Source organism: Rhipicephalus sanguineus, chromosome 3 (assembly GCF_013339695.2).
Source record: "Rhipicephalus sanguineus isolate Rsan-2018 chromosome 3, BIME_Rsan_1.4, whole genome shotgun sequence".
NCBI classification, from domain to species: Eukaryota; Metazoa; Arthropoda; class Arachnida; order Ixodida; family Ixodidae; genus Rhipicephalus; species Rhipicephalus sanguineus.
The window spans coordinates 187,985,405-188,012,351 of record NC_051178.1 but is presented as its reverse complement, the minus strand read 5'-3'; the positions used below and the strand labels follow the sequence as shown (position 1 = coordinate 188,012,351).

Here is a 26,947-nt window from a genome sequence, read left to right as displayed (position 1 = left end):
CTCTGTCTAACCAATGACATATTGATGTACAAGTTACAACAGAAAACGTTTCGTAACAGCGCAGTATTTGTCATAGATATGACAAAAAGTGGTCACTACAGCAGAAAAAAAGTGGTGTGCCTGGTTTACAGAGGCACTTCGAAAAGAGCTCTTCGTACTTGAGGGTAACAAAACTGTAACAGTAACAAAAACAGAAAGAACGAAAACAAATATTCAAACATTGCGTCGCCGTTTCGGCATCTACTAAACGCGGTTCAGCATTGAATATGAAAACTAACATATGGATGGTGTGCATACAAAGAGAAGTTTTCTGGTAACTTTGCGACCTTATGAAATACTACTTTCAGTAAAAGCGAAATAACAACAACAGAACGGCGTCTGTCATAACTTGTAATGCTTTGGTGCTTGTACTAGTTTCGAATACCACTCTCGCTTCAATATCTACATGTCACCGTCGAAACGGAATTCATCCTCGTTAATATTCAGTGTAGTATAAAAGACTTTCGTGAGTCGTTGCAAATCATTAGTCATGCCGTAACGAGCTTGCAATTAGTACGTCCCTGTTTCCTGCACGAGACAAATTCCCTGGGGTACAGGTAACGTTACCTGCCACAAGGTGCCTACCTTCTGTGCCAAGTTTACGACTGCAATCATCAACCTAAGTGCGAGTAACGGCACTTGAAACAGTTCTCAAATATCGAAGTGAAATTAAAGTACTAAGACCGTTACTTTGGCGGCTAAAGCAGTGCAGCAAAGTTAAAATTGTATATATTGTGTTTTTTTTATTTTTTGTAATAATTTGAGTAGCTACTGCCACCTCGTCCTTTGCATATCTTGCTCCGCTCAATTCTGAACCGCCGATACGATAAGGTGTATGTCTCCGAGAGTGCTTGTATTTATATAAGCAGCTTTCACTCTCTCCTTGTCTAACAGCTCAAAGTCTAGCTATTCGGCTCTTTGCAGATACTTTTTTTTCCCAGAAACTGCGAGAAAATCTAGGATATAATGGTTCACGCGCTGATTTGTACTTTACAAAGTTTAAGAACAACTTCCTTCTTAGTTAACAAGCAGAAAACATAAAAAAGGCTACTTGTGACTGACAAGATTGAACAGCTGCTATATTGCCTAGCTCTGCCAAGGCTTGCTCGCGCTGACCAGCGGTACTGTGACTAGTCTTGGCAACACGAGCGAAGCCCTTCGCATATTGACAAGGTGAGGCAGTGAACTCAAGCGTTCGCATGTGCTACGTATCGAGGTTTGCTTTACCTTAACTATACCTCGACTGCATAGTTTTGTATCCATGAAGTGGCCCGAGAGCACGGGGACCGGTCATTTATAACGGCTAAAATGGGACGATAGCAAAAGCGCCGGCAAGCGTCAAGCAGTTCATAAACAAAAAGCTCTGAAAATTACTGGTCCACGCTATGTAGCGCTGCTGTCGCTACTCCAACCACTGCCTCAGCCTCCTTTTCCCTTCCCAAGTAAAGGGTAGCCAACTGGAGATCTCCCCTAGTAGACATCTCTTTCAGGCGAATAGCCAGGCAAACATCTCCAGCTTTTCATTTAAGTGTTTCTCTCTCTCTCCTCTCTCTCTCTCTCTCTCTCTCTCTCTCTCTCTCACTCTCACTATCCTGGCTTCGCCTTGTGCTACGATAGAAACAGCTTCTAAATGTCGGTAGTCTGAACCATGATGCTTCTTGATGTCTTTGAGTTGGTTGTAGTACCCTGGATAGCTTCGGGGTCTCTGTCCGATATCACTTTGGTGAATGTCGGCTTGCTTGCTCTGCGAAGAGATCCGTTAGCAATGACAGCGACTCGCAAATTGTCGTCAACGGGCGCGCCATTAATCTCGTATTCCTCGTCGTCATTGTCATCGTCTCGCGGTTGTGTCTGCGAGGCCAACCGCTCTGAGGATGCCCGGGTCGATGCCGTCGCTCTCGGCAATGTCTTGGAGCCTTTGCCCTTGATCACCTTCTGCGTGCCTCCAACGTTGGGCGGTGATCGGGAGACGGACGGCATAGTAACTGAATGTGATGAAATTGGCGGCCCTAGTTTAGTAGTAACCGGAGGCGTCTTAGATGTTGCCCTCTCTGGAGATTGGGCTGGTGAGGGTGACTTTGGCTTGAACACCCTGGGTGAGGAGTCTCTCTTAATGATCTCGACGCGGTCTTCCTTGGAGAAAGTGCGGCTCCTGGCCAGCTTCGTCCTGGTAGATGTCGGCGCCTGTCGCTCTGGCTCGGCTGAAAGCAGTAGGAACGGTAGAACTGACACTGGCGGCTGTGGCTGGGCCGGCACTCTTTCTCGTGAACGTTTCGCTCCTCTTGACCGGAGTCGGTGAAGGCGCGGGGCTTCTGGGCAAGTGTCTCGCTTTTGATGACAGAGACGTCAGAGACAGGCTACTGGCTCTGCAAGATTGGCGGTTCGACGACGACAGCCTTCCGGAGCTGTACGTCTGATGCTGCACGGGGCTTCCAGCCCTGGTGGACGCTGCCGAATGCGATGCGTACTTGTTGACCGGTGCGACCTGCTTGGCCACGGAGCTCTGCGTTGGACTGGCGAATGTCGGTCTCGGCCTGGGTGGAGGAGGTGGTGGTGGTGGAGGAGGCACAGGAGGAGGCGGTAAACGAGGTCTCACCGGCGGTCGCTGCTTGGCTGCCGAGCTCGCCGTGGCGCATGCGATGTGGTACAGCCTCATTTGATTCGGCGGACCTGCGCGCGTTTGCACGTCCTTTGGTGAACGTGCTCCTGGTGGCGGCACTTCGAAGCAGTACGGGACTGCTGGACACCAACAGTCTCGGCCGCGTCGGCGGACTACTGGTGACGCGGGTAAATGTGCCGAAGCGGTTGCGGTACACTGTGGTGAAGGGCCCCATGCCGAAGCTCCGACAGCGTCCCGAGTGTGGAAGCACTGGTAGTGTCTTTGTGATCGTTCGGCTGTACGAAGACGTGTTCTTTCGAAGCGTTCTAGGTGAGCTGTCTGGAGTCGTACCCGATGATCTCAGGACGTGGTGGAAGCGAGCCGGTCAGGTACGCCGAATTTGCGGGACTGGTCGACTGGCGTTGCGCTCAGCCTGGTCACATGGGTTCTTGACTGTGAAGGTTTGCAAGAGCAGACGTGAACTGAACCATTTTGTGTCACTCCCTTCTTCTGCGGCTGCTGATTGGTGACACCTGCGCGAGAAAGAGGCAAGTACGATTATGGAGCACCTTTCAATACAACAAAGCTGGGGTAAGAAGCTCAGCATGTGACTCTGAGCAAGATCTCATCTCACAAAGGCTCGGCGGAGATGCAGTCACCTTTTTGAAGACCGAAAAATGCGCCCGTGCTTATCGACCAATACCACAGCATATATTATGGGTGCAATTAGAACACTTAGATGAATGTGACACGTATGTGCAAACTTAAATGACAATATTGGTACTTGTAGGGAAGCTTTTGAAAGTTATAAACGAACTCTTATTGTCAAAAGCAAAATATTACAAGAAAGCAGGAAAGATCTGAGTATTGCTGCCTGGTAAATTCGGCCTGTGACCCCGATACACCTGGGTCCAAATTAAAGGTGGTACATCAATTTTATCTTTCATACACGTAGCCCAGTGCCACTGTAACCGAGGCCAGATACTCGGTTATGAATTGTTAGGCGTACATGGATGCAGCACATATACTAATCTCAGCTCACGAAGTAAATAAAGGCGTGTCTCTGCTGACACTAAAGCACTCTCAGTCGCATGCGACACCCCACCCACAACATACACGTGGGCTTCTGGCCGGTTGGCCGTCAACAGCCGCCTCTGAGGAGGGGGTGTACAATATGAAGGACGGGGTCGGAATACGTTATTGAAGTCCTATTATTACGCGGTGGACGCTCAGCAGCGACGACGCCCAAGAGCCCCGTTACGTGTACGCGATGCAGGAAAAGAACGCTTACTACCACGTTTATATTCTGTTCCATGGATATTACGTAAAAAGCCCATGTCATTTTTTTGACGAAGAGATCACCGAAAAGTTACGCTGCTGTTCATGATCCAGATGTTTCCCCCATTGATGAAGATGTTTCACAATTTCTGCTGAGGACTGGCGCACAGCTGTGTTATCATTACGGGAAGCCGATGGCATATAGACTGTTTTTGTACCGAACTGAAGCAGGCCTCATAGCGTATAAATCTGACCATCATGTATCAAACTGCTAGCCTAATATTACGAAACCATTAATTACCGGACATTCCTATTCGTGATAGTTGCGCGTTACCGTGCTCGTTATCACCACAAGAAAATTTAACGCCTTTTCGGCTAGTTCAAAGAGTAAATAACTTTAGGAAGCTTACCTTCAGACACATTTCACATAAGCAGCACAAAAATAAGACTTCGTGTAATGTCGAGGAAGGAAAAAGGAGAGACAGGAGAGCCAGGGAATGACAAGGTTGTGAATGTGACTAACAGGGCCAAAATAACAAACGACCAAAACGACAGGCACCCAACATGTTTTTCATTGAACGTTGTCAACTGAGGGCTGCCTAAACACTATACAATACGGACTCCTAATTACCAGCTCGTTTAGTTCAGCAGCTCACATGTTAAGTAGTTCGAGCCCTACTACACATTTCCACACTTGCGACACTTTCGAACAGTATAAGCTCGAAGGAAGCTCAACACAGCTAATCCCAGTCTGTAAACTTGTAGCGTTTCGATGACGCCCACATTTCCTGGGAAGCCGCGAGTTGAAAGAGCCCCTTACGCAAACAAGATCGCTTTCAGCTTCAGGGATTCGCGACTTTCTATCTGGAAAGAGGAGAAAAAAGAATAGCGTTTCGCAACCAATAGACACAAGTCGGATATCTAACACAACAGACGCACCCCGGGAAAAGAATGTCAATTTAAGGCTCACATCTTACGCTCTCACTTTATTAGGCACATGTATGTGTTGGAGCCCGACGATGTTTCTCGAGCCTCGAATAACTGGCCAACGCTAGTATCAGCCCTCGCGCACGTTGACTCGGAGTCATCTCGTAAAAAAACTGCGATTCTTGTTCTTACGTAAGCAGGACATGATTCCAGAGTCTATTTGGAACTGTCTGGGCTTCGCTGCACCAAAACAGTGCCGTGTTGTGGAAGCTGTAGTCTTCGCGAAGATTCCTTTTTACGTGTCCTCGGAAAGCCTCTAGTCAATTCTCAGTGTAGTTTATAAACTATTTACTGAGAAATTATATGAGCTCCAAGTGTATTGAATGGTCGAGAAATTGCTTGGTTGACCGGAGTCTTTGCAAATAAAGGAGCAACGAAAGAGGAATCGAGGGTTTCGGGAACGCACTACTGCGCTGTTCGGATATAGGAATGGTTTACTGACACGTGTGGAGGCGCGCCTAACGACATGCTTGGCACTGTTACTTCAGATGAAGGGGTGCGAAGTGAAATCTATAAGAAACACGCACTCACGCACGTCCACTGCACTGTTAAAGTATACACGCGTGCGTCTTATATGAGAACAAACATCCTAGAGGAATACATTCCTGCTGTTTCTATTATTGACTTACATTCACAGACTGTACAAATTTGTAGCGACGTGGAACTTGTCATTTAGCGACAGATAGAGATATGAGAGATGACCCGCAGCCGGATTACAATAGATACAAGCTCCGCCACCAGAACTGCTGCGCACCTATCATTCATCCGCTTCAATAAAGTCGTGCTAGATGGTTTCCGTTCTATCTGTAAGTACTTTTTCGCTGCTAATATAAGTACTATACGCATATTAAGTAATTAAAAGTTCGTCATCCCCACTTAAAATATTACGTTTCGTTGAGCATCGATGTCGAAATCCTTGCTGAAATTCGGCAGGAGGGTCAAGTTCTCGACAGATAACCCAGTGCCACTGAACGTCTGTATGGCAAAATAACCTACCTGAATTGCGCGAAAGGTTCTTGACGTCACGGAAACGAGCGAATGCGATTGGATATTGTATCGATGCAAATTCTGTCTGGGTGGGACAGCGACGGCTGTGGGCAGAGCTTACGCTTATTCTTAGCTTGTCACCGACTGTAGTCGGGACTGGAACAGCGTAGATATCCTATTACGACTCTATTTATTTCGGCAGACTGGAAACTATCTAGGCACTGTATCTTGTACGTTGCCGTAGGAATCGATTGTATATGTATTTTTTAGTGATAAGAAAGTAGTTAAACGGAGCGCAGTTATTTTTAGAATATACCGGCCCTGCTTCTACGGCCAATGAGTCGTGACATTTTTATGCACACTTACGTGAAAAATACTGCTGTATTTCAGACGAAATGCCCGTGGACTACTTCTCGCGTGCCGTTGAAATTGGGCACAAGTTATGCGATAGCAATGTTTGTCGTGATAGTAATTAATCGTGATCAACGATCCCGTTAGCGACGCTTCGAGCAATACGACCCAGTTTCATCTGAAGCGATCAATTCTCTTAACTCAACAACTGGGCATGTCTTGTTGAAAAAACTGTGCAATCGTAAGAAGACTTCGTCATCGGCCAGGCCAGCGTCGCTACTGATACGGCAATGATGCATTCGCTATCGTGTATTGGATGAGGCTAGCCGTTCCCCCGCACCCCCTTCCTAACCTAACCCAACTAGAACATACGAACTCACTTGGAAGAAGGGGCGCTGGTTGGCTGAGGTCAGCCGTCTCCACAGGACAATGAACGTCGTTAGCGGATATGCAATACAGGGGAACGTCGTTTGAGTGCAATACCCAGGTTCTTTGGAGGAGTTATGGGATCGTGTTATACTGAAAATTGAGAATGTTAAACTTTTTATGACAACCTATGTGACTGCAGCGACAAAACTGTATCCGCAAGTTTCATGCTTCTTTCATTCGTTTACTTGTGTAAGGATTAATAGAATAATTATTACCGTTTTTAAACATGTCCACGTGCATGTAAACGTGTAGTTTATATTTCTATAGAACGAGACAGGTAAAGACTGCGCATTGGAGCAGCAACGAAAAGAAATGTATTCCTAAGAAGTGCGGCTATTTGTTTCGAACCTCCAAACTCCACAGCAATGTTACGCTATAGCTTCCGAGCAAGTAAAGAATGCAAAAAAAGGAAACTATAAGCAATTAAAATTGCATCCACAAATGTCCCGTACAAACCCAGCTCTGTCTTCCATCTTCGACGTGAACCTTCTTTTGTGGCGTTTCGAAAAGCGAGCCGTAACAGTGAGCTCGCCTTAATTACTACTATTCTGAGTTAACAAAAAAAAAAGACTTGCTTTTACTTTGTTACGTTTCGGTTTACCGGAAGAGATGATGACAAAACAACAACAACAACAAAAGAACAACAACAAAAGAAAGCTTTCGCCATTTCGGAGTGCTCTTGCCCCCAGACAATAACGGTATCGCCCTTGCTTGCACTTTCTTTATCTAACAATCTGATATTTTGCTCTAAAGAGGCTTTATGTCACCCTAACACGCGCGTACCGTATGTGAACATTTGAAAAAGTAATCAGAAATTATTATTTAAGTTCTTGAAACACGTGCAGGACGCCCAGTGACAATACGTGGGGCCCCAAGACATCCGCTTTAAGTGCCTTTTTCTTTCCTTATTCTTTTTCAAATGTATTTTGCTCAAAATGCTGGAACTGCAAAGGTCAGCAAGGGGCACCGAAAACGAACTGACTCAGAGGACGCATTTAGAAGCTAAAGCCTTATCTAAAGCGCCAGTGTACAGACACGTGGCGACCCTTTAAAAACAACGCGAGAATTCACACATTTGCTAGCGTTGCACGGCGTTCGTGAAACGAGCGATGGGAGAAAAGAAACGAGCCCAGCGGCCCGGGCCACAGAAGCAACAGTCGGTTCGCAAAGGCAATTCACAGTATCAAAGTCTGACGCTGTTTATTGCCTTAAGTCGCGGGGTCGGAACACACTTCGGCACCACATGCTGTGGAGGGGCCGATGCACCGACGCCTCGGAGGCATCCCGCAGTGACGAGCGCTGAGGCTAGGATTGCACGCATTTCGATACTGAAGATTGGGGAGTATATCGAGAAAACATGAAAAAAAAATGAAAAAGAAGAAGAACAAGCGGGACAGAAAGAGGACAAGGGAAATGTCGGTATGCTATTTTGGTCTGCTGTCTAAAAGCATGCGGTACGGGCCTTCACCAAAACCCTTCGAGTTCCAACGCCTCTGGTGGTCGAGTCGGGTCGAGCCGTTGTGAACGATACGTTGGATGTCCCATAGGTATAACGTTTAAAGAAACACCCCACAACCACACCAGTTAACTTTGTGTTGTATGCAAAACATACGCCCTTAATACACCCTAACATAAAATAAGGGTGTGCGAAGGGCATTTACGTCCACATTACACCCTCTGACAAAAATGGCGGAAAATAAGGGTGTGTGAAGGGCGTTTTATAATCAAATCTCCCTTAAAGATCGAAGCGGTTTACAGTGAACGGCCGGACTAGAAGTGAGACGCGACTCCTCTAGTCCGGTCGTGTATGAACATGGATGAAACAAGTATGCTGATGTTGAATGAACACGCTAGCCACACCAATTCAGTATTGCACACATATTTCCACTGATTGATTGATTGATTGATTGATTGATTGATTGATTGATTGATTGATTGATTGATTGATTGATTGATTGATTGAGTCATTCATTCATTCATTCATTCATTCATTCATTTTTATGCCGAGTATAATCCTCCCACAATCTTTTCTTGACAAAGAAATGATTCTTTAGACATTCTAAAATATTCTCGATTTGCTTTCTGTTTACTCCACTGGCACACTTCTTCATGGTGTCCAAACTTTCATTTTATTTGCTATCAACTCATTCTTGTTGGTCTTAAAACATTCCTCATTTACTTGTGCTTCGGATTTGTTAGCGCTCTTTGATCAAGTTATGAACCACACATTCGCAGCTATACGAACAGCGTTACAAGGACTGCCAACAACTCTGAACGCCATTCTTTTATTAGATGCTCATGAATGTGGTGCCAGCGTACTTACAAGGTATGAGGAAGCTTTACTTTTGTCACGTAGTAGTAACATAAAAACACAAGTTCAAAGTCTAATTGAGTATGTATTCTTGTGACGTGCTGCTCGTGCAAAATGACAGATAATAGCAGCGCGGCTTTTACCTCCGCTAAGCTTTTGAAGCCTAATAAGCTGTGTTGTAATTACAGTCGAGCTGGCATGAAAATTCGAGTAGTGCTTTTCGCGCACAAGTGTTCCTATGAAGTAACTGAACGAAATATTTTATTTTTCTTGTAAAGAGGATGTCTACTTATTTATATCCGACTACAGGTCCCGTAGTGCGAAGTGACATTCAAACGTGTCTAACGGCTAAATAGCAGCCATCTAACATTGAGTTTTTACACACAATTCTGAGGGTTTCTTTCGCTACGGTTAAGACATCACTTTTATCAATTATATTTTTGAATTGGTCATGCTACAGTTTTTGAAACGCGATGCAAACGAGTAAAGTGCGTTGGGGGCCTAGCTGGTACGGCATTGAAATCGGAACAAAACTGCGCGGGGGATCGAACACAAGGAGAAATAGGAGTATACAGGACGGGCGCAGACTAACTGGATTTATTGACAACATCAAACTTCAAAGTATGTGCGTTGTCAGAAGTGGAAATTTGATGTCGTAAATAAATCCAGTTGTTAGTCTGCGCCTGTCCTGTCTACTTGTGTTCCGGTAGGCAGTTCATTTCAATTTCAACGATACAAATGAACAAATAAACAAGCAAACTTTCCGAACTACCTGACGAAAGAAAAACTAAACTTTTTGACATCACCAACATGGCAACACTGCGTGCAACGAGTGGTGCGGAACAGAAAACGAAATAGAATCAACATAGAGAGGGCGCCGGAGAGCGCATGCGCGTACGCGTCCGCGTGGGCGCAGCTCTCCGATCGAACGGACCAACCGCGGCTAAGGGCGTCCCGTTTAAAAGACTCGCCGCCACCTCCAAAACCGGGATCTCGCCGGCTCCGCGAAAACAGCTGTTGGACTTGTGTCTACAGCTCGCGCCGCTCCCGGTCTGAGCTGAAGGGATGACGTCTGCGGCGGCGAGGAGCGCCGGGGTGTCGCTCCTGGCTGTCGCCGCCGTGTTAGCGTGCTCAATAACAGCGCGATTAGGAGCACGTGTGTTGGTCGCGGCTGAGGAGAAGTGGTCAACGGCGCGTGCCACCGACTGGGACCTGGTGGACGATGCGCTGTCCGTGGCCGAAGGCAGCGTGACCGCTCTCGGGAACAGGATCGAGTACCTCTACGAGGACATATACATCGGACTCGCCATGGTCGTCGGTAAGCTTTGCGTGGCCCATCCTTGCATTGTGCGAACACTAAGGACCTTCTAATCATGGGCGTGTGTACTGCTGGCGCTAAATAAATGAGAGCATGATTGCAACTGCTGAAAGTTAACAGGACCCGTATTCGCAAAAGCGTCTTACGCTGAAGATTTTCATAAGAGAATATTTTAGCCAATAGCGATCATTAGCGAAGCAGGCTGACCAATGGGAAAACACTTACGAAAGAGAAGTTTCATGCATTCGGCCCAGGTTACTGCGTCCGTTTGTAAACTCGGCGGGCATCTTTCCGTGAACAGCACTGTTTCTCTTTCCTACCTTCTATCTTTTCATCCCTATTTGCCCCAAGCGTAAACGTAGCAAATAGGGTGTTCGCCTGGTTAATCCCCCTGCCTTTCCTTTCTTTAATCAGATAGCCGTGGAAGCACTGCTGTGCTGTGCGTTTCGAGAACGACGTTGTTTTTGCGAGCGCCTTCGACTGTGTAGGGATACACGCGCACGAACGCGCGCTCACCATGCTCCTGTATCCTTCAAGTTTCCGTTTCCCTTTCCTCCAGCATTTGGTAGCCGAGCTCACGCCTTCTCTATTAACATCTCTGCTTTTATTTTTCTCTCTGTGAGACTATACCTAATCATTGGAAAACTAGCTTATCGTGTCTTCTTACGCTCTAAAAATGGGAACACAGGGGCAGGCAGTAGTTCCCTTTTTTTGCACGTATCGCTATGCGAAGAAAATTAGTGTGTAGCGTTTATACGCGTTACGACACCGATATTTGCACGCGTATGTGAGGTGCACTTGCACACGAATGATAGGTCGTGCCTGAGATTGAGCGGAAGCCAGCGTATGTAGTCTGTTCAATGAGGGCTCATGTGGCCCGTTTCGCACGAGGCCATTGAAAATCGAATGTAGTACATGATTGTAAAATTTATCGCAAAAGATAAAGACAGAGGGAGTAAGGGAAAGGAAAGAGTGTCATACGGATTATCCGGTTTGCTACCCTGCGTTGGCGGAATGGAAAATGGGGAATCAATGATAAACAAAGAGAAGAAGGTATTCCATGACCGTAACTGATTCCCCAAGATATGCACGAAATCAGAAGCATGCGCGTTGGGTAGCCATACGCAAAACGCTGCGTTCGAAGGCACCGCCTGACTTTCTCTGTGGACGATCTGTGACGCCAAGCATTTCTGAATTTTCTGGGCATGAAAGGATGTTATATTCTGGGGAGTGTTTGTTTACTCCAGATATGCAAGAACGGCACTCGCTGTGCCCAGACTGAGCAATGTGACCTTGCATGTGTCGTATTCCTCAGTCATAAGGTTGTCCGCCTCAGTGGAACAGCGGCTACGGTGCTCAGCTGCTGACCCGAAGGTCGCGGATTCGATCCCAGTCGCGGCTGTCGCATTCTTAAGGAAGCGATATGCTAAAGGTCCGTGTACGGTTCGATGTCAGTGCACGTTGAAGAACACCAGGTGGTCTAAATTTTCCGGAGCCCACCTCTATGGTGTGCGTCATAATCATATCGTGGTTCTGTCATGTGAAACCTCAGATATAATTATTATCAGTCATAAAGTAAATGTTTTCTCGTCCCGAAGCCACATGTACATTTTCGTGGATCATTCCTTGTAAAATGTGTGAACGCGTAATGGTGCAATCCGCCTTTAAATGGTAACGAAACCAACTTCGCTGGTTTTGCCTTTCACCATATAAAGAGCTTATAATGATCTTCCTGGTGACTTTCTCACGGCCCGACATGGTAGCGTAGCGGCTAAGGTGTTGCGCTGCTAAGCTCAAGGACGCGGGTTCGATTCCCGGCTGCGACGACCATGTTTCGATGAAGGCGAAATGCGAAACCACTCGTATATACTTGGTGGTCAAAATTATCCCGTAGTCCCCAAGTACGAAGAGCTTTGTAATCACATCAAGGCTTTGGCATGTAAAAATTCCAGGCATTTCTATCAAACCCAAGATGTTTGCTTTTTTTTTTACATCCGGGATAGTGTACAGTTTCGAGTTACAAAATAGTGCACGCAACGCTTTCGCAGGTTGTTTTTGCCATTCACTAACTGTTTTCTCAGGCAACTGCTGTCATCCTTTCAAAATGGATTCATTGATAAACCCTAGTCAAGTATGTATGCAAGTATGTGTAAATTAACGAGTGCCCGCCGCGAAATACACCGTGAAGAAAAGCCGAGGGCCCATAACAACGCACTTGGCATAGATCTACCTCGTGTCGTCGAGAAATTGTCAAGAGAATCGTTAATCACACAACGATATCTAAGTCGACTCCTGTTCATGAAGAAGCTTTCCGAGTCGGAAAGCCTGTTTAAAGAGAATTTGTGGAAAATCATATATTGTTTCCATTGATCATCAAAACCGCCAGCAATGAGCAAATTATCTTCCTCCGGCATTAACAAAAACTGTTTTGATGTTTTTTTTTTTAAATTATTCTTGTCCTGCGCGCCGGCCATGGGCCCCCCTATCCGTATTCTAACTATCGTATTCCATATGTTTTTCTTCAAAACAGCGCTTCTAGTCAATCTGCTTACCTCTTTCGATTTCTACTTAGCTCTAGGCGCTCGTTAAGGAACTCCAAGCGATCAAAATTAAGTCTTATGCCCCGCACCGCGGCATGACCCGTTATCATATCGTGGTTTTGGCAGGTAAAACCTCGGAGTTTAATTATTCACTCAATTCGCCTTGACAGACAATCTATTTCGGTGTTCATATCTTCTTGCTACGTCCTCTTCGCTGAACTTGTTGAACTGGTTTATTCGTTAGCAATGCGACTACTTTGTGACTTAAACATTTGTTAAATCGGTCAAAAAAGGACGTTTAAAGAAAATGGTGCTTACAGAAGACAGTGGCAAAGAAATTAGTTGTTCTGATGTCATCACAATTAAGCAGATTAACGGAACTCAGTGAGCAAGGAATTACGCAAGAGAACGAAGCATTGATAGTCCAGGTAACGTTTCAGCAAGTTAGTAGGTTTGCCAAGTCAAGGGCAGCTTTAAGAAAATACGCAAGCCAGGCATCTGTGTCAATACGCACGTAATTAAAATGGTTATGCATACATGAATCTCATCTTACGGAGTCTCTCCTTTCGAGAGCACGAGCAGTGATAAGCAATTTCAGCTAAGAGTGGCAGTGTTTTCATTTTTCGGATTTTGTAAGAAAGGCGTAAGATATGGAGAGCTAAAATGTATTTTGGTATCTTTTTTTCCCAAGACCGACAATACGATATGCGCAGTGGATGCATTCTTGAATAAATGAGATCAGATGCCACGGAAAAGAGGGCAGAGAGAGAATAATATATTATAGGGCACACACATTTCTAGGGAATGTAAACACTATTGTAAGACCACGCACTCAACATTTTTAAATTAAGTTCTGGTCTTCGCACTCTTTTTTCTACGCGCCCGGCGGTATGCGCCCCCGAACACATGGGACACCCTAACGTAAACTTTCTACTTAAATAAGTTTTCGAGGTGAGTCCGGAGAAGTAAATGGAAGACGAACGTAAGCAAGCTAATGCTTATTATTAAACAAACAAAAAAGGGGGTGAGGGGGCGGCACCACACACGAAGCTTCACAGCTAGGCATGGGCGAATATTCGAGCGCTTCGAATAGTGGAACGAATATTACAGAATTCGCTTCGACACGAATTCAGGTTATTAGAAATTGAACGAAGACACGCATGCAGCTCCCTGTAAAGGTTGTTTCGCTGCAGCATTATATTGTTATGCTGTGAAATTATATAATCAGGAGAAATCTGCACTGCCGCGAAGGCACACTTCAAGGTTAAATGTTTTTAAATTTAAAGGGACCCTGAAACGGTTTTGACGATTTTGTACGAACACATTGAGCCGGTAGAGCAAGTCCTAAGGATCATTTACAGACCGATTTAAGCTCTGTGCGTAAACTGTGTAATTTATTACAAAGCTTTAAAGCTGCGAATCGCCACCGATCACAGCGGCTCAGCCAAACGCGTTTTCAAACCGCCCACTTCCAATGCGCGTCGTATTGGAAGCGCTACGTCACGCAGGCGGCTGATCTGATTGGATATGTCCAGTACACGTCACTGAACCTCCTGTGGGCAGCGAGCGTCGTCTGCCCGTGTTACAACGTACTCCGTGTTGACGTGAGCTGAGCGACAATGTTTATCTCGAGGTTTCTTTTCTTGGACAAAATGAATTGCCCTAGCCGTGTTGTGTACCACATATCTAGCAATTGGTGACTTGTAAAGCTGCGACATCGTGCAATGTTCGTGAGGAATCTGGCGAGCGGAATCCCTTCAGCTCGTCGCTGCAATGAGCGTCGCGCTCTCGCTATCCGTTCAACGCCACGATCCACGTTTTTGTGGCTGTAACTTCACCCCTGAAGACACAATCACAATGCCCGAGTTTACGCTTATCGGTGATCGTTCTCAAATTATTTTTGTTTGTCCGCATGCTTTTGCAGATTGTAGCCGTACAGGAGAATAAAGTAAGATCTGCTGGTAGTGTGGCGACACCTGTCGGAGCAGATATCAACCATTCCGCGAGCTTTCGTCTTTGTTGGGCCTCCGAGATTGCGCGCAACCCGTCGGCCATGAGGCCATGACTGGGCGAAGCTCAAACCGTCGAGTGCGCTCATGAGAGCGCTGCGATCGCCGACGATGCCAGGGTGTCTGTGAGTTGAGGGTGCAAGGCAGTGGTGAGGAGGAGGGTATAGATATAAATTCCGTAGCGGCTTTGGTAGACAGTGCGTCGCTTAATTTCTGGTGCGAATGATTTGGGGATGCTCCTGCCTATACGCTGACAAAACTTCAAAAAACCGTTTCAGGGTCCCTTTAAAGGCTTGTTATACGGGCTTACACGCGCTAAGCATAGCACATTTTAAAACGTAACGTATTTTACCGCTTACAACGTACTGTTATTCAAATCTTGCTACTATTCAAAGTTGCTTCGACTACACTTGGAACAAAAAAAGTGACATTCGCACATGCCTATAGTACTAATTCTTAAAAAGTTAGCGAAAGTTAGTTGGGTAATGAAAGAAATGCTCGTTTGTCTTTATTATATCTTATATATACTATTCGAACTATTAGATTAAAAATTATTCGACCAAATCACTATTCGCTTTGATCATAAAATTTTGCTATTTGCCCATCCCTATTCATAGGAGTTTTAAGTCTCCCTTTCACGCTAGCCCTTAATGAGAGCCAGTTCTCAAGTGACGTTGCAGCACTGGGCCGGTTTCGCGACACGGAACGCCATTAGTGCAGAGTGTTCCCACGGGAGATGATGCACGCTTGCCCCTCCCTTGCATGCGCATTAGCATTTCACTTGCGGCGGACAGCGCTGCCACTAAGGGTTGTTTTGCTTCCGCGTCGATCGTCATTTTCTATGCGACAACAATGTCCCCCGCTTCGGCGTACACCCAAAAACAACCTGCGCTCGGCTTTAATGAAAGTTAATGATGAGTATGCAAATACACACTCGGCTGTTCAAATACTCCGCTAATTAAGCTTAATACCTCTAACGAGCAAAATAAGTAACACCAAAAACTCTCCGCCTTTTTTTTTTTCACCGCTAGCTTGTTGTTGCTGTTCTCTAATACTTGCGCTCGTATGGGAAGGTACGCTACATCAAAGCCGCGCACTCCGATAAATAATTAAGTTTCGACTGCTCATTTACCCATATAGACATATGCATGTTGCACGAACAAACACAAAGTCTAGAAGATATATATAAGCAAGAAAAAAAAAGACAATCAAAACGCACGAAACGAAACCAGGAAATGCGATTAATATGCACATTCTAAGGAGTTCAAATGAAAGCTAAATAAGCTGTTACTATGAGTGAACCAAGCAAACGTCTCTTTTTTGTTTTTTTTTAAACAGCGAAGCTGTTTAGCAAATCGTTCTTGTGAGTCGATCGCAGAAAACTATCATCATCTTAACGGGTATGTGCCACTCTGCGGCTACCTGAACACGAGTACAGAAAGAAAGAAGAAAGAAAGAAAGAAAGAAAGAAAGAAAGAAAGAAAGAAAGAAAGAAAGAAAGAAAGAAAGAAAGAAGAAACAAAGAAAGAAAGAAAGAAAGAAAGAAAGAAAGAAAGAAAGAAAGAAAGAAAGAAAGAAAGAAAGAAAGAAAGAAAGAAAGGGATAGAGTAAAATCCTTGCCGAAAAAAAAATCTTCACGAGGCGGGATTCCAACCCGCGTATCTTCGATCCGAAGGCGAGCGTCCTAACCACTCGGCTATCCAAGCACGCAAGCAGAGCACATCATAGCCTTGTAGAGTGTAGTGTAGCAAGCGGGCGGGAAAGGAAAGTAAGCGTGAGGAAGAGAGATGTGATGGTGAGGAGGAGGGAAAGGAGGAGGGAAAGGAGGAGGGAAAGGAGGAGGGGAGAGAGTAAAGCGTAGCATAGAGAGAATGAGAAAAAGAGAAATAGAGAGAAGGACCCGTTTTATTACACATTTATATTATGTGTTGGAAAATAATCAGTTGTGAAATGATTTATGAATTACCTGGTATGTATTGTTCGTGTTTTATATTGTACTTGCATTTTATGTACCTCGAATCATTTCCGCACTACTGTCATGTGTATGTACAGGTCACCAGGGCCTTTGTCAAGCCGTTCTCGCGGCATTTAGCCTTGGCGGCCTTCCAGCTTTCTCTGGTAAATAAATAAATTTGAAATTGAAGCGACCAGATACCGCACCGCCTGGCCAAGCCGCGCATGCGCAGTAGCTACGCCACGCCCACCAACAGAGACATCAAGTGCAACCTCCGCTGTATAGTGCATAGCTTGGCTGCGTACTCCTGAAGAGGAAGGCGCGCATCTCGAAGCTAGACGAGTCGGTTGGCGGAGAGTACGAGCGGCGACGGGTCAGAGCTTCGCTGTGCCAGGCTTTGGGCGACTTAGTGCAAACTGCCCGCCATTTTTTTCTTGTGGTCCTTTCATCAGACACAAAATCACATAAACTTTATATAAGGCACGCATCAGACACAAAATCACATAAACTTTATATAAGGCACTCATCAAATCAAATTAAATTAATTACTTTGTATGGCGTCTCTGTATTGCGTACGCGAATTTTCCATTTACTGATATTATCGCTTCCCTAAAAAGAAAAAAAGTCCTGCAGCGTGTTACGTTCTGTAACATTTGAAGGCGAAAGCTTGCTGCACACTTATAAATGCATTAAAGGGGTGGCGCCATCAAATTTCGAGGCTAAAGCAAGCCTGTTGTGGGTTTCCTCTGTATGCAAGGAGACTCCACACGAAGGGTCGGACACAGCAAACGTTTAGAATATATTTTAACTCACTTCCAAAGTGTATCTAAATGCCCATTCTCCCGATCGAGACCCATCGCTAACGCGCCAACACTGACGTAGCTCTAAGGAGGGGCACCGAAAGTTGTAGTGACGTCACACTAGATCTGCTGTAGTGACGTGAGTGATGTCCGGACCTCCGCAACCTCCGCAACGTAGGTACCGGCAAAGCATCGGTTGCTACATCAATCGCAGAGTTTCGATCGCTTCCTGGCTAAGTGCGTCACAGCCTTGTGCGGTCACGTGACCAAGCCCCCTACACTGCTACGTCACGGCCCAACCTCGGCGCCAAGAAACCGGAACCGAAAGTCGTCCACATAGAAAGGCGATATTAAACTATTTAGCGAGAATACATGAATCTTGGTGCGTGTATCATGCTTCCTGGAGCTATAGGAAACGCTTACAGCAAAGAACGCAAAAGCCACAAATTTAGTGGCACCACCCCTTTAAGTTGTATACAGTCGGGGACCAGACTTCTTGAAAGACACAACGAGCCTCAGTGTTAGAGACACGCGTTAAATTACCTTGAGATCCTTAGTTGAATGCAATGTTCCTTCCTCCTTAAAGATTTCTGCACCTCACCTGGTTTTGCACTGCCTCTGTGATCGGCTCACCTTTGACCAAGCAACGATGCCACGTGATGACGTCTTTCTATGACGTCACCATTTTCTGCGATTGATGACGTCATTATGACGTCACATAGCGTCATCACTATATGACGTAATCAGTGACGTAGGTCACGTGGTTTTGTTTAACTACTTAACTCGCCTGGCGTGTTCCTCTCAAGGGGCTGTTCAACGAGACAATTAAGGCTTTCGCCTTAACAAAATAAAAAACAAAGGCCTGGCCGCGGCCAACACAGTCTCTCATGATTAGAAGAGACTGAAGTAAGTACTTCTTAAGTGCAAGGCGAGAGATGCAATAACCCTGTTATTATTTCTTTACCGGTGTCCCTAAAGACCATAAATACAATGACAGAAGGGAATAAATAGGGCGCCGAAAGAATCGGCGCGAGGAACGCGCTAAGCAGGATCACTTTTATCGAGAGGGGAGAAGCAAAACATTCCGTGACCTGCTTGTGAGCATGAGCCCTTTCAGGGTACTTACGCACAATGCGCAGGGTGCCAGTAAGTGCACTTTCAAAACTTGAATCCATGGTACGAGAGAAGTGCACGAAAGCAAAAAAAAAAAGAAGAGAGCGCTTTTCAGTATCTTAAGGAGAAAAGGAAGCAGTGAAGAGAGGCCGATTAACGAGAAAGTCTGAAAAACTCGCAGCTACGGGACATGCTCACGAGATCACGACGACATTTAGGGCGGAGCTCGACGTCTTCCTCTTTACCTATAGTCCTGATCTTCGCAGTGAGTGCGACAGGCTTATCTGACATTTGAGGAGTCGATTAAAAAGAAGGGAGCCTAAAAAGTCCGTGGCCTTTGGATGGAGCTCGCGCTTCCCACCTGACCTATGCATTTTTTTTGCAGTGTGTAAGGAAGGCAGACATGGCGTTCAGAATATATTTATCTGTACGTTGCTATGGGCAGAAGCACGTTTTATAGGGCTGTACTTAAATGTGCATTTCCTGTTCGAACAGTATACTTAAAAAAAATCACAGTTTCGCCCCAACGGCAAAGCAATGAATGCGATAGCAGCAAATTGTAATGTTATGCGGAGGAAGGCTAACAGCTAACTCTCTTGGATCCGATCTCGGGTAACTCTACAATGTATGCGTGGCTTTAACTGACTTGACTTCGTAAAAGCCAATGTACAGCGGAGCTGAAGGGAAGCCTCAGCGATGAAATGCAAAGTGATGCAAAGCTAGGCGGATATAGGCATGGTTTAGCACTGAAGGAACCTCCTCTCTGTTTGACCACCTGCGTGTCTCCGACCTCCAACTCGCCTCCGCTATACTGTGCTCTACTCTCGCTCCTCCTTTCCCTCCTCCGCGCCCTCCCTTCCTTTTTCCACCCCTTGCTATACTATACCATACATGGTTGTGTTATGTATGGTATAGTGCGTGTTTTTATGTTTTACGTGTTTTCTTCGCGCAGTTTAAACTTGTCTGCCGGACAATACTTCGTCCGTTCGAGCTCGGCTTTAAAAGCACCGCTCCAAAACGGTGGTGTAAGGGAATACGGCGACTCTAAGGAGAAAAGCGGGTTTTCGTGCAGTTTGCTACGTCAACGCGACGTTGTGAGAACCACAGCACGTAGAAGGGCATGTGAGCCCTATGGTGATGTTTGTCGAGATCGAGAGAGCGCGCCAGCGCTCGGGACAGCGCGCTATGGTGAAAGTTCACACTTGCTGCTCTAGCGACGCAGCCCCCCCCCCCTCCCCCTCCTCCGGTGTCCATGCTCCTTCGCCCGAGGAAACACGGGCAGGGCGTTTCCTCTCTGCTTGAGCAGCAAACAACGAAAGGCCTCGCACGCGGGGTGATGTTATCGCATGCGCCCTTCGTGCGACAGAAATGGCCGGCTCGTTTGATCTCTGCTTCAGCCGCGTTCGTCGCCCCCGCTCGCGCACTTTTATTTGCGGGTAGAACACACGATGCGCGGGCCATGTTATCAATTTAGACTTTTACGGCCCATGACGGCGACGGTAAAAACCCGCCAAGAGTGTCCATATAATTGATATCGCAATAAAAATGCGCCACGCGAGAGTTCACACCACGCAATTCCAGGCAGCTCTGTGCGTGAGTAAGAGACAGAAAGGCATAGGAAAGGCAGGAAGGTTAACCAGGATGTACCCTATTCGTTACCCAATACTGGGGAGGGGGGGAGGCGGAGGCAGAAAACGAATCAAGAAAGCAAGGGGGAAAGATGCGAAAAGTGATGAGTGCGGACACATAGCGGCGTTCACCGCGCAAACCCACACGGTCAACCAAGAAATGTTTTAGTCATTCTACCAAATGGCTGTGTGCGTTACTTAATGTGGTAGATGTAGACAGTCAGTGCTAACCTTTTAGCCATTCATCGGCTCAGAACTTATCTGCTATAAACATCTGCTGGACACAAGCACTTGCATTCCTTGTGAACTGTTGCCTAAGGAATTGCAAATACGACAAAGCAGGAACGTTATATGCGCCAGAAAGAGATCATCCGAAGCTTCGGCCGAATTCGGAAAAAATAAAGTTAAAGTATGGTAAGCGTTTTTTGCCACTAAGGGGCCCACTTTGCTTGGGATATGGTTGACATCATCATTCTCGAGTTAGAACGTCTTTTTCTCTGAGTTTGTTTGGGAATACTGATTTCGAATCCTTGACAAGTTGAATTAGTATATAATACGTACTGATGTACAGAGTGTATGCAGTCAAAGCGGCAAGTTTACATGGTTGTGAAGCCGTACAGGACACTCTTATTGGAAGTACGTGAACCAGGATTAGCAGCGCTTGAAGGTGGCAGCCATTACTTACAAGAAACTGCCGGAAAGGGTGTAACACATCACTGGGCTCAACCGGTTCTCGTCAAACTCTTGCGCCCGTGTTCATCGGGAGACTTCGTTTCTATGATTCGTCAGTCTAAGGCAGTGCTTCTACGTCGCAAACTTCACCGACGTCACACTTCGTACTTGACAAGGAAAACCTTTTCTGTGCGCACAATGCTTGAAGAAAAGAAGGGACAAGATAGGACGGAGCGCACTTTACCGTTCTGCAAAATAAAAAGGTTTTCCTTGTCACGAATGTTGCGTATACAACCACCTTAAGCAGGCATCTTGTCATACTTCACGCACTCTTAGCGCCCCCCCCCCCCCACCTTTCTTTTTTTAAGTTTCGCGTGTGTGCAGCCAGTCGTCTCGAATAGCATTGCTTCGGCCCCGCGCAGTGCGCATGGCGATGTGCCGACAAAGAGTGATCTTGATGTTTAGGTGCTTGGTATAAAACATGAAATTTTATTATGGTACACTAGAGCGAAATCTGGCGCTAGTGTGTGTTGCGAGCTGTAACGCATGACAATTCAGCCGGCATGGGAATGATGGCAGTACACGGATTTGTCTAAGCTTCGTTCTTTCGGTTCCGTGTGGCTCCGTGCGGCCTACAATTCACTGAGAAGAAATACAATACAATTCACTGAGAAGAAAAAAGAAGAAGAATATGGCTTTCGCCTTTGAACTGTCTTAGGCAAATGCATAGGGAACCGTGTGACTTTTGTTCGTGGTATCGCGCATGCGCAACAAGTGCGAACGTTGAAGCTCTCGAAATTCTGCCGAAAATTCCTCCTGATCCTGCTTTGTCAATTAGACAACATTCTGAGAAATCCGATTGGATGACCTTTGTGGCTTCGTGTTACGAATATGTGGGCGACACTTTCGTTTTCACTTTCGAGTATCGTTCCTTCACCTTGAGGGCTTCTGCAGAAATGGTTTGCCGTAGGCTACGTTTCGTTCATTGGGTACAGAGACGTTTTCAGAGGTTCACTGTAGTAAGAAAAACGACCTACGGGACGATCTAAGCCAATACCTTCGTCAACTTTCGTTGATCTTAGAGCGAAATGGAAAGAAACAATTGACGGAGTGGCACGCGGTCCACACCTATAGAAGCGGCACTCAGAAAAAAAAAAAGAAATAAAAAACAACGGCGCCGGCCTCTCGCAATTTATACTTTTGAGCGTTCTCGCTCGATGTCTTCGGAGAACTTTCTGAATGATTTCTGCGAAACGTGAGCACTGTTTTCTCATCACTGCTAACTCTCTTCCACTCAGCAATGATTCCACATATCAAACGTGGCGCCGTGACAGTGTAAGTTCCCTATTCGAAAAAGGTGTAAGTACTTTCTACCCACACATATCCAAACTGTGTGGCTTCTAAAGGAAAAAAAAAGGAAGAGAGAGAGAGAGAGACAGAGGGATTTTGCACGAGCATCGGGTATCGAAGGCGGTGACAGAGAATTCGCACGAGAGTCATTATTAAAATTTTAGAATTCGTAACAGAAGCAAAGATAAACGAAGGAAAAATATTTGCTCATCAAAGCGCATTGCGAAAAATGAGGCTCTTTTCTTCCCGTTTCAATCTCGTGAAATATCCGATACGCGCCTGCTTGCTGCGTTTGCCATGTTGGTATACATTTTTCTTAAAGAAGAAGCCGTGATCCACTTCGCTGACGTTTATTGCGGCTGGATTTGACGGGCCCCTCGTTTTTCCTAAAGCGGCCAAAGTGCGGGGAAAGTTTACGTTCTCAAGATACTTAATATTGCTAATATTAATTAGAACTAACAGACAATAATGCCACGGAAAGTATAGGGGGTGTTATTTGTAGTAATTAGAATATAAATGTGAAGAAAGTAAAATGGACGAAAAGATAACTTGCCGCCGGCAGGGACCGAACCTGCGACCTTCCAATAACGCGTCCGATGCTCTACCACTGAGCTGCGGCGGCGGTCATCCTCTCGTCCCCTTCATGGGGTATATATGTGCATTTAAACCTAGGAGTGTTAGTCAGCACCGATCGCAGCCATGAAGGCGAGTGTGGAACACTCTTTTTTCTGCCTGTTGGCGTCACGTAGCACGTGATCTTTTCGCGAGCTGGCCGCTGACCAATTTTTGAAACAAGTTTTTTAATATTGCTAACACGATTTTGTCACAGACTTAAAAACTTCGCAAGTAGAGACCCTGGAAGCAGACTAAAAATGTGAAACAAGTTTTTTCCCTTAATTCTGCTGTTTAAAGAAAAGTGTTTTCGATAGCATGAGAGCAATCCCATTATATCAGCTTACATTAGCATGAAGGACAAGTTATAATGTGCAACCACATTTTGAGAGAGCTTATATAGTATTATTATTTTAATGTCAATGATTGCTATCATGCCAATTCAGTAGAAAAAACGCACAACATCCATGTTTCAAGCTTGCAATTTATTTATTTGCACGTCAAGTGCGTGGAGAGAACAAAAAAAAAAACAGCTCCACTAACGTGAAACCTTGGGAGGGGCGAAGCACCGGTGTTTCCCATAAGCACACATCAATAGCAATGAGAGGACAGCGTCCTCTCAGTGGTACAGACAGCGTCCAGCGCCCATCGCAGACAGCGTCCACCATTATGCGCAGACAGCGCATAAGGTGCTTCGCACCTAAAATACCCGCCACGATGCTCTAGTGGTTATGGTGCTCGACTGCTGACCCGCAGGTCGCGGTATCGAATACCGGGCGCTGCGGCTGCATTTCGATGGGGGCAAAATACTGTAGGCCCATGTGCTTCGAAATTTCCGGAGCCCTCCACTACGGCATCTCTCATAATCATATCGTGGTTTTGGGACGTAAAACCCCCAACAATTATTATTATTATTATTATAAGAACAAAGAAACGTGGATCACGCTTGATCTTCGCCTTAAAGAGTAGAACGCGATAGCGCAATCGGGCCCCGTGCGCTTCGCCTTCTCAACTACCGGCCTGGCTTAGGTTCTCGATGCATGTCTCAATCGTGTCGTAAGGAAACGAGCGACTGTGCGCGTAACATTGGCTTTTTCAAACTATCCTATAATGCCTACTGCAAGTGCAGTTGTTAAGTGCCCACTACGCCATAATTACTCCTTTTGAGAATCAACGAATCGGCCCACTCTCTCTACGCGTCCATAAGGCAACACGCGAACCTACGCAGCTGCTCACTTTGTTGATGCTTTTGCAGCTGATGACTAAATATGTCTTAGCGCTTTGTAATGGGTGGGCCTTTAAAACACCCACTCGTTGCGTAATTCGCATGTTTTGACTCCTGGCGCGATTCTACGCTTCTGCCACGCAATATTACATGCGTCAAGCAGACTACTTACACTACATGACATTCGTGTAGTGTTTTTCTTTCCGAAGCGGTTTCAAGCAATAGCATAGCTCTGTGGTTGAACACCTGCTTGCCACGCAGACTGCCTGGGTTCGACTCGAGTCAAAGATATTTTATTGTTTATTTTATTTGCATCTTTCTCGATTCTTCGGTCACGGACAAGGTGATTTTTTGCTCACAACCAACGACGCCGACACCGACGCCGGAATTTCTGCGAAACGAGTTCTTTAACGTTATCGCCTTAAAATAGCCGCATAGGCAGTTTCACGGGACCATCAAGCCGTATTTCGTAGGTATACTTGCCAGCAGCTTATCCCAATATCAATCGAAACTCGCAAAGAAAAGGTTGGTGGTGGTGGTGGTTAGATGCTGTAACAACCATTGTATTGCTGCAGTTCGCCTAATTTTGAATTTATCTGCTTTGATAAATGGTGACCTGCAGTATATCGGTGTGGCACTTGAATATAACTGTCTAAAGTCGATAAGTTCTTAAGTAATGATCAAGCTCATTCTTTCTTCTAAGTGCGTAGAACTTTAGGGGCCCGGCTTGTTGGCCATCCATAGATCTCATGTGGCGTGGTCACGCTCACAATCAAGCACTCAATGAAGGCCTAAAACATGGCTAGCAATGCTCAAAACCGGGTTAAAATAAACGAACCAGCTCCAAATCAATATAATTAACAAGAATAACCAACAATTAATCGCAATAATTAACTTAAAATCGCTAAATTATGCTTCAGACACGCGCGGTTGACTACTGCGCCGCGCAAGAGAGGGCGCCGCTGCCTCGCAGAGCACACGATCGCTCCTCCCACCTCCACTTCGCCGGCGCTTGGTCGCTACATCTGAAGGGGGAAACAACCTTACGGAACTCGCCGCAGACGACACGTATCTCAATTGCCGTAACAAGCAGGAAGTCGATAAAAAGTATTAAAAAGTAGCGCGCATGTCACACACCGAGTATGCGAATCTCCCTAACAAGATTCTACTCGTGCCGTAGAAACCCTACATGCTTACTTCAAACGTCATCGACAGTTTGGTAAACAGAGCAGTGGGAACTCTACGAATGGGAATCGCTGGATGCCCGTGCTACGCACTTCCTCGGGTTTCGCAATAGTGGATCTGCATTTGTTTTTTTTTTTTTTCATCGGTGGTATCCGTAGAAGTGATGTAATACCAACAGGGAAATCACGTCGGGCCCGCGTGCCCTGCATCTATATTTCTATATGATCTCACATGACCCTGTATACAAACGTGCGCACCTTCACGTAAACCCTCGTGATCATATAACGTTATGGTGCGTGGCACATTGGGCTTGTATGAGGTATCATCCCGACATCGCAACATAGTTTGTCTCCCGTGGTTCAAGGTATGTGCTACATCAGGCAGTTTGGCCGAGGCCCGTTACCTCTACATTGCTTCCCCTCGAGCGATACATTTCGTGGCCCATTTTGAGGAATGGCTACTGCTCCCCAATGTTTTCCGTCTAAGGTAGCCTGGCTTCCTTCGAGACACCCCGCTCGTCAGCGAGAGCCCATCACAGTACCAGAAGTGCGGGAACCACCAGAGTGCGTGCTGCTGCTTCTCGAACAGGCGCTATCATACTGATTAGTTTGGTGATATCATACTCACAAGTCTAAAATCGTGCTCGACTATTTGTGACTCATGTGCTGTCGGATTGTACTGTGTTTGTACATCTTGTGTTCAGCTGTATGACATTTTGAGCCCTTCTTCTTATTCTTATTCTTATTATTTAATATTGCATATTTCGTCTGCTAAGCGAGAAAGAGTACTTGGTGCCGCCATGAAGGCACCAACATCTCCTTTTCATGATTTCTAATAAAAAAGAAAAAGAAAGAAGTGCGGAATCCACGTGCGCATTTATACTGATGACACGGCGGCGCTAGCCGAGTACATATCGCGGCACGTACTTCGTTGGCCATTTTGTTAATTGCACGGATCAATAGAGAGAGAGATAGGGAGAGAGGAGAAGTTAGCCAGGTTAATAGTCCGGTGTAGTTACTCTGCACTGGGGTATAGGGCAAATGACAGCAAATATTACTATAATGTATAGATCAATAACTTTCCAGAAGTGCCAATTGATAGCATCGACGGTTTGACACCCTCCAATCTTCGTGGTGAAGTCCAATCCTCAGCGATCGAAAAGACTTCTCGAAAAACTGTCCACGTATCCTTCACTCAGAGTCCTCACGAAAAGATGTCCGTATAACCTTGACTCCAAGCAAAGTCACACATATAGTCGGAGAATCTCTTACATTGAATTATTTTTCCACTTGCCGCGTCAAGGCATAATACGCTAATTTTGCGTGGATTAGCAGGTCATTTTAATATCTTGAACGTGCCTACTATGCAACGAAGAAAGGTGACATGATTTTTTTTTATCACGCTAGAACAGAGCGAATCACAAACGAGTCGCATTGAGAGCGACGAAGAGAACACCACAAACAATTCTCCAAGTGCCTCTAGCTCGGATGATGAATGAGAAGCTCGTTAGACAATACGGACGCAGTTAATTATTCAGACCCGCCGCGGTGGTTATGGTGC

At 45.8% G+C, this 26,947-nt stretch overlaps 1 protein-coding gene across 1 annotated transcript in view; it reads left to right on the top strand.

Annotated features, from left to right (window-relative positions):
• The first annotated feature begins 9,968 nt into the window (after nt 1–9,968).
• Nucleotides 9,969–26,947, top strand: part of LOC119386193 (UPF0764 protein C16orf89 homolog) — a 98,988-nt gene continuing 82,009 nt past the window's right edge. Inside the window, exon 1 of the mRNA XM_049414249.1 lies at nt 9,969–10,299. Within this exon, the coding sequence (XP_049270206.1) occupies nt 10,047–10,299 (253 nt within the window). The 5' untranslated portion in view covers nt 9,969–10,046. The remainder of the gene's footprint in view (nt 10,300–26,947) is intronic.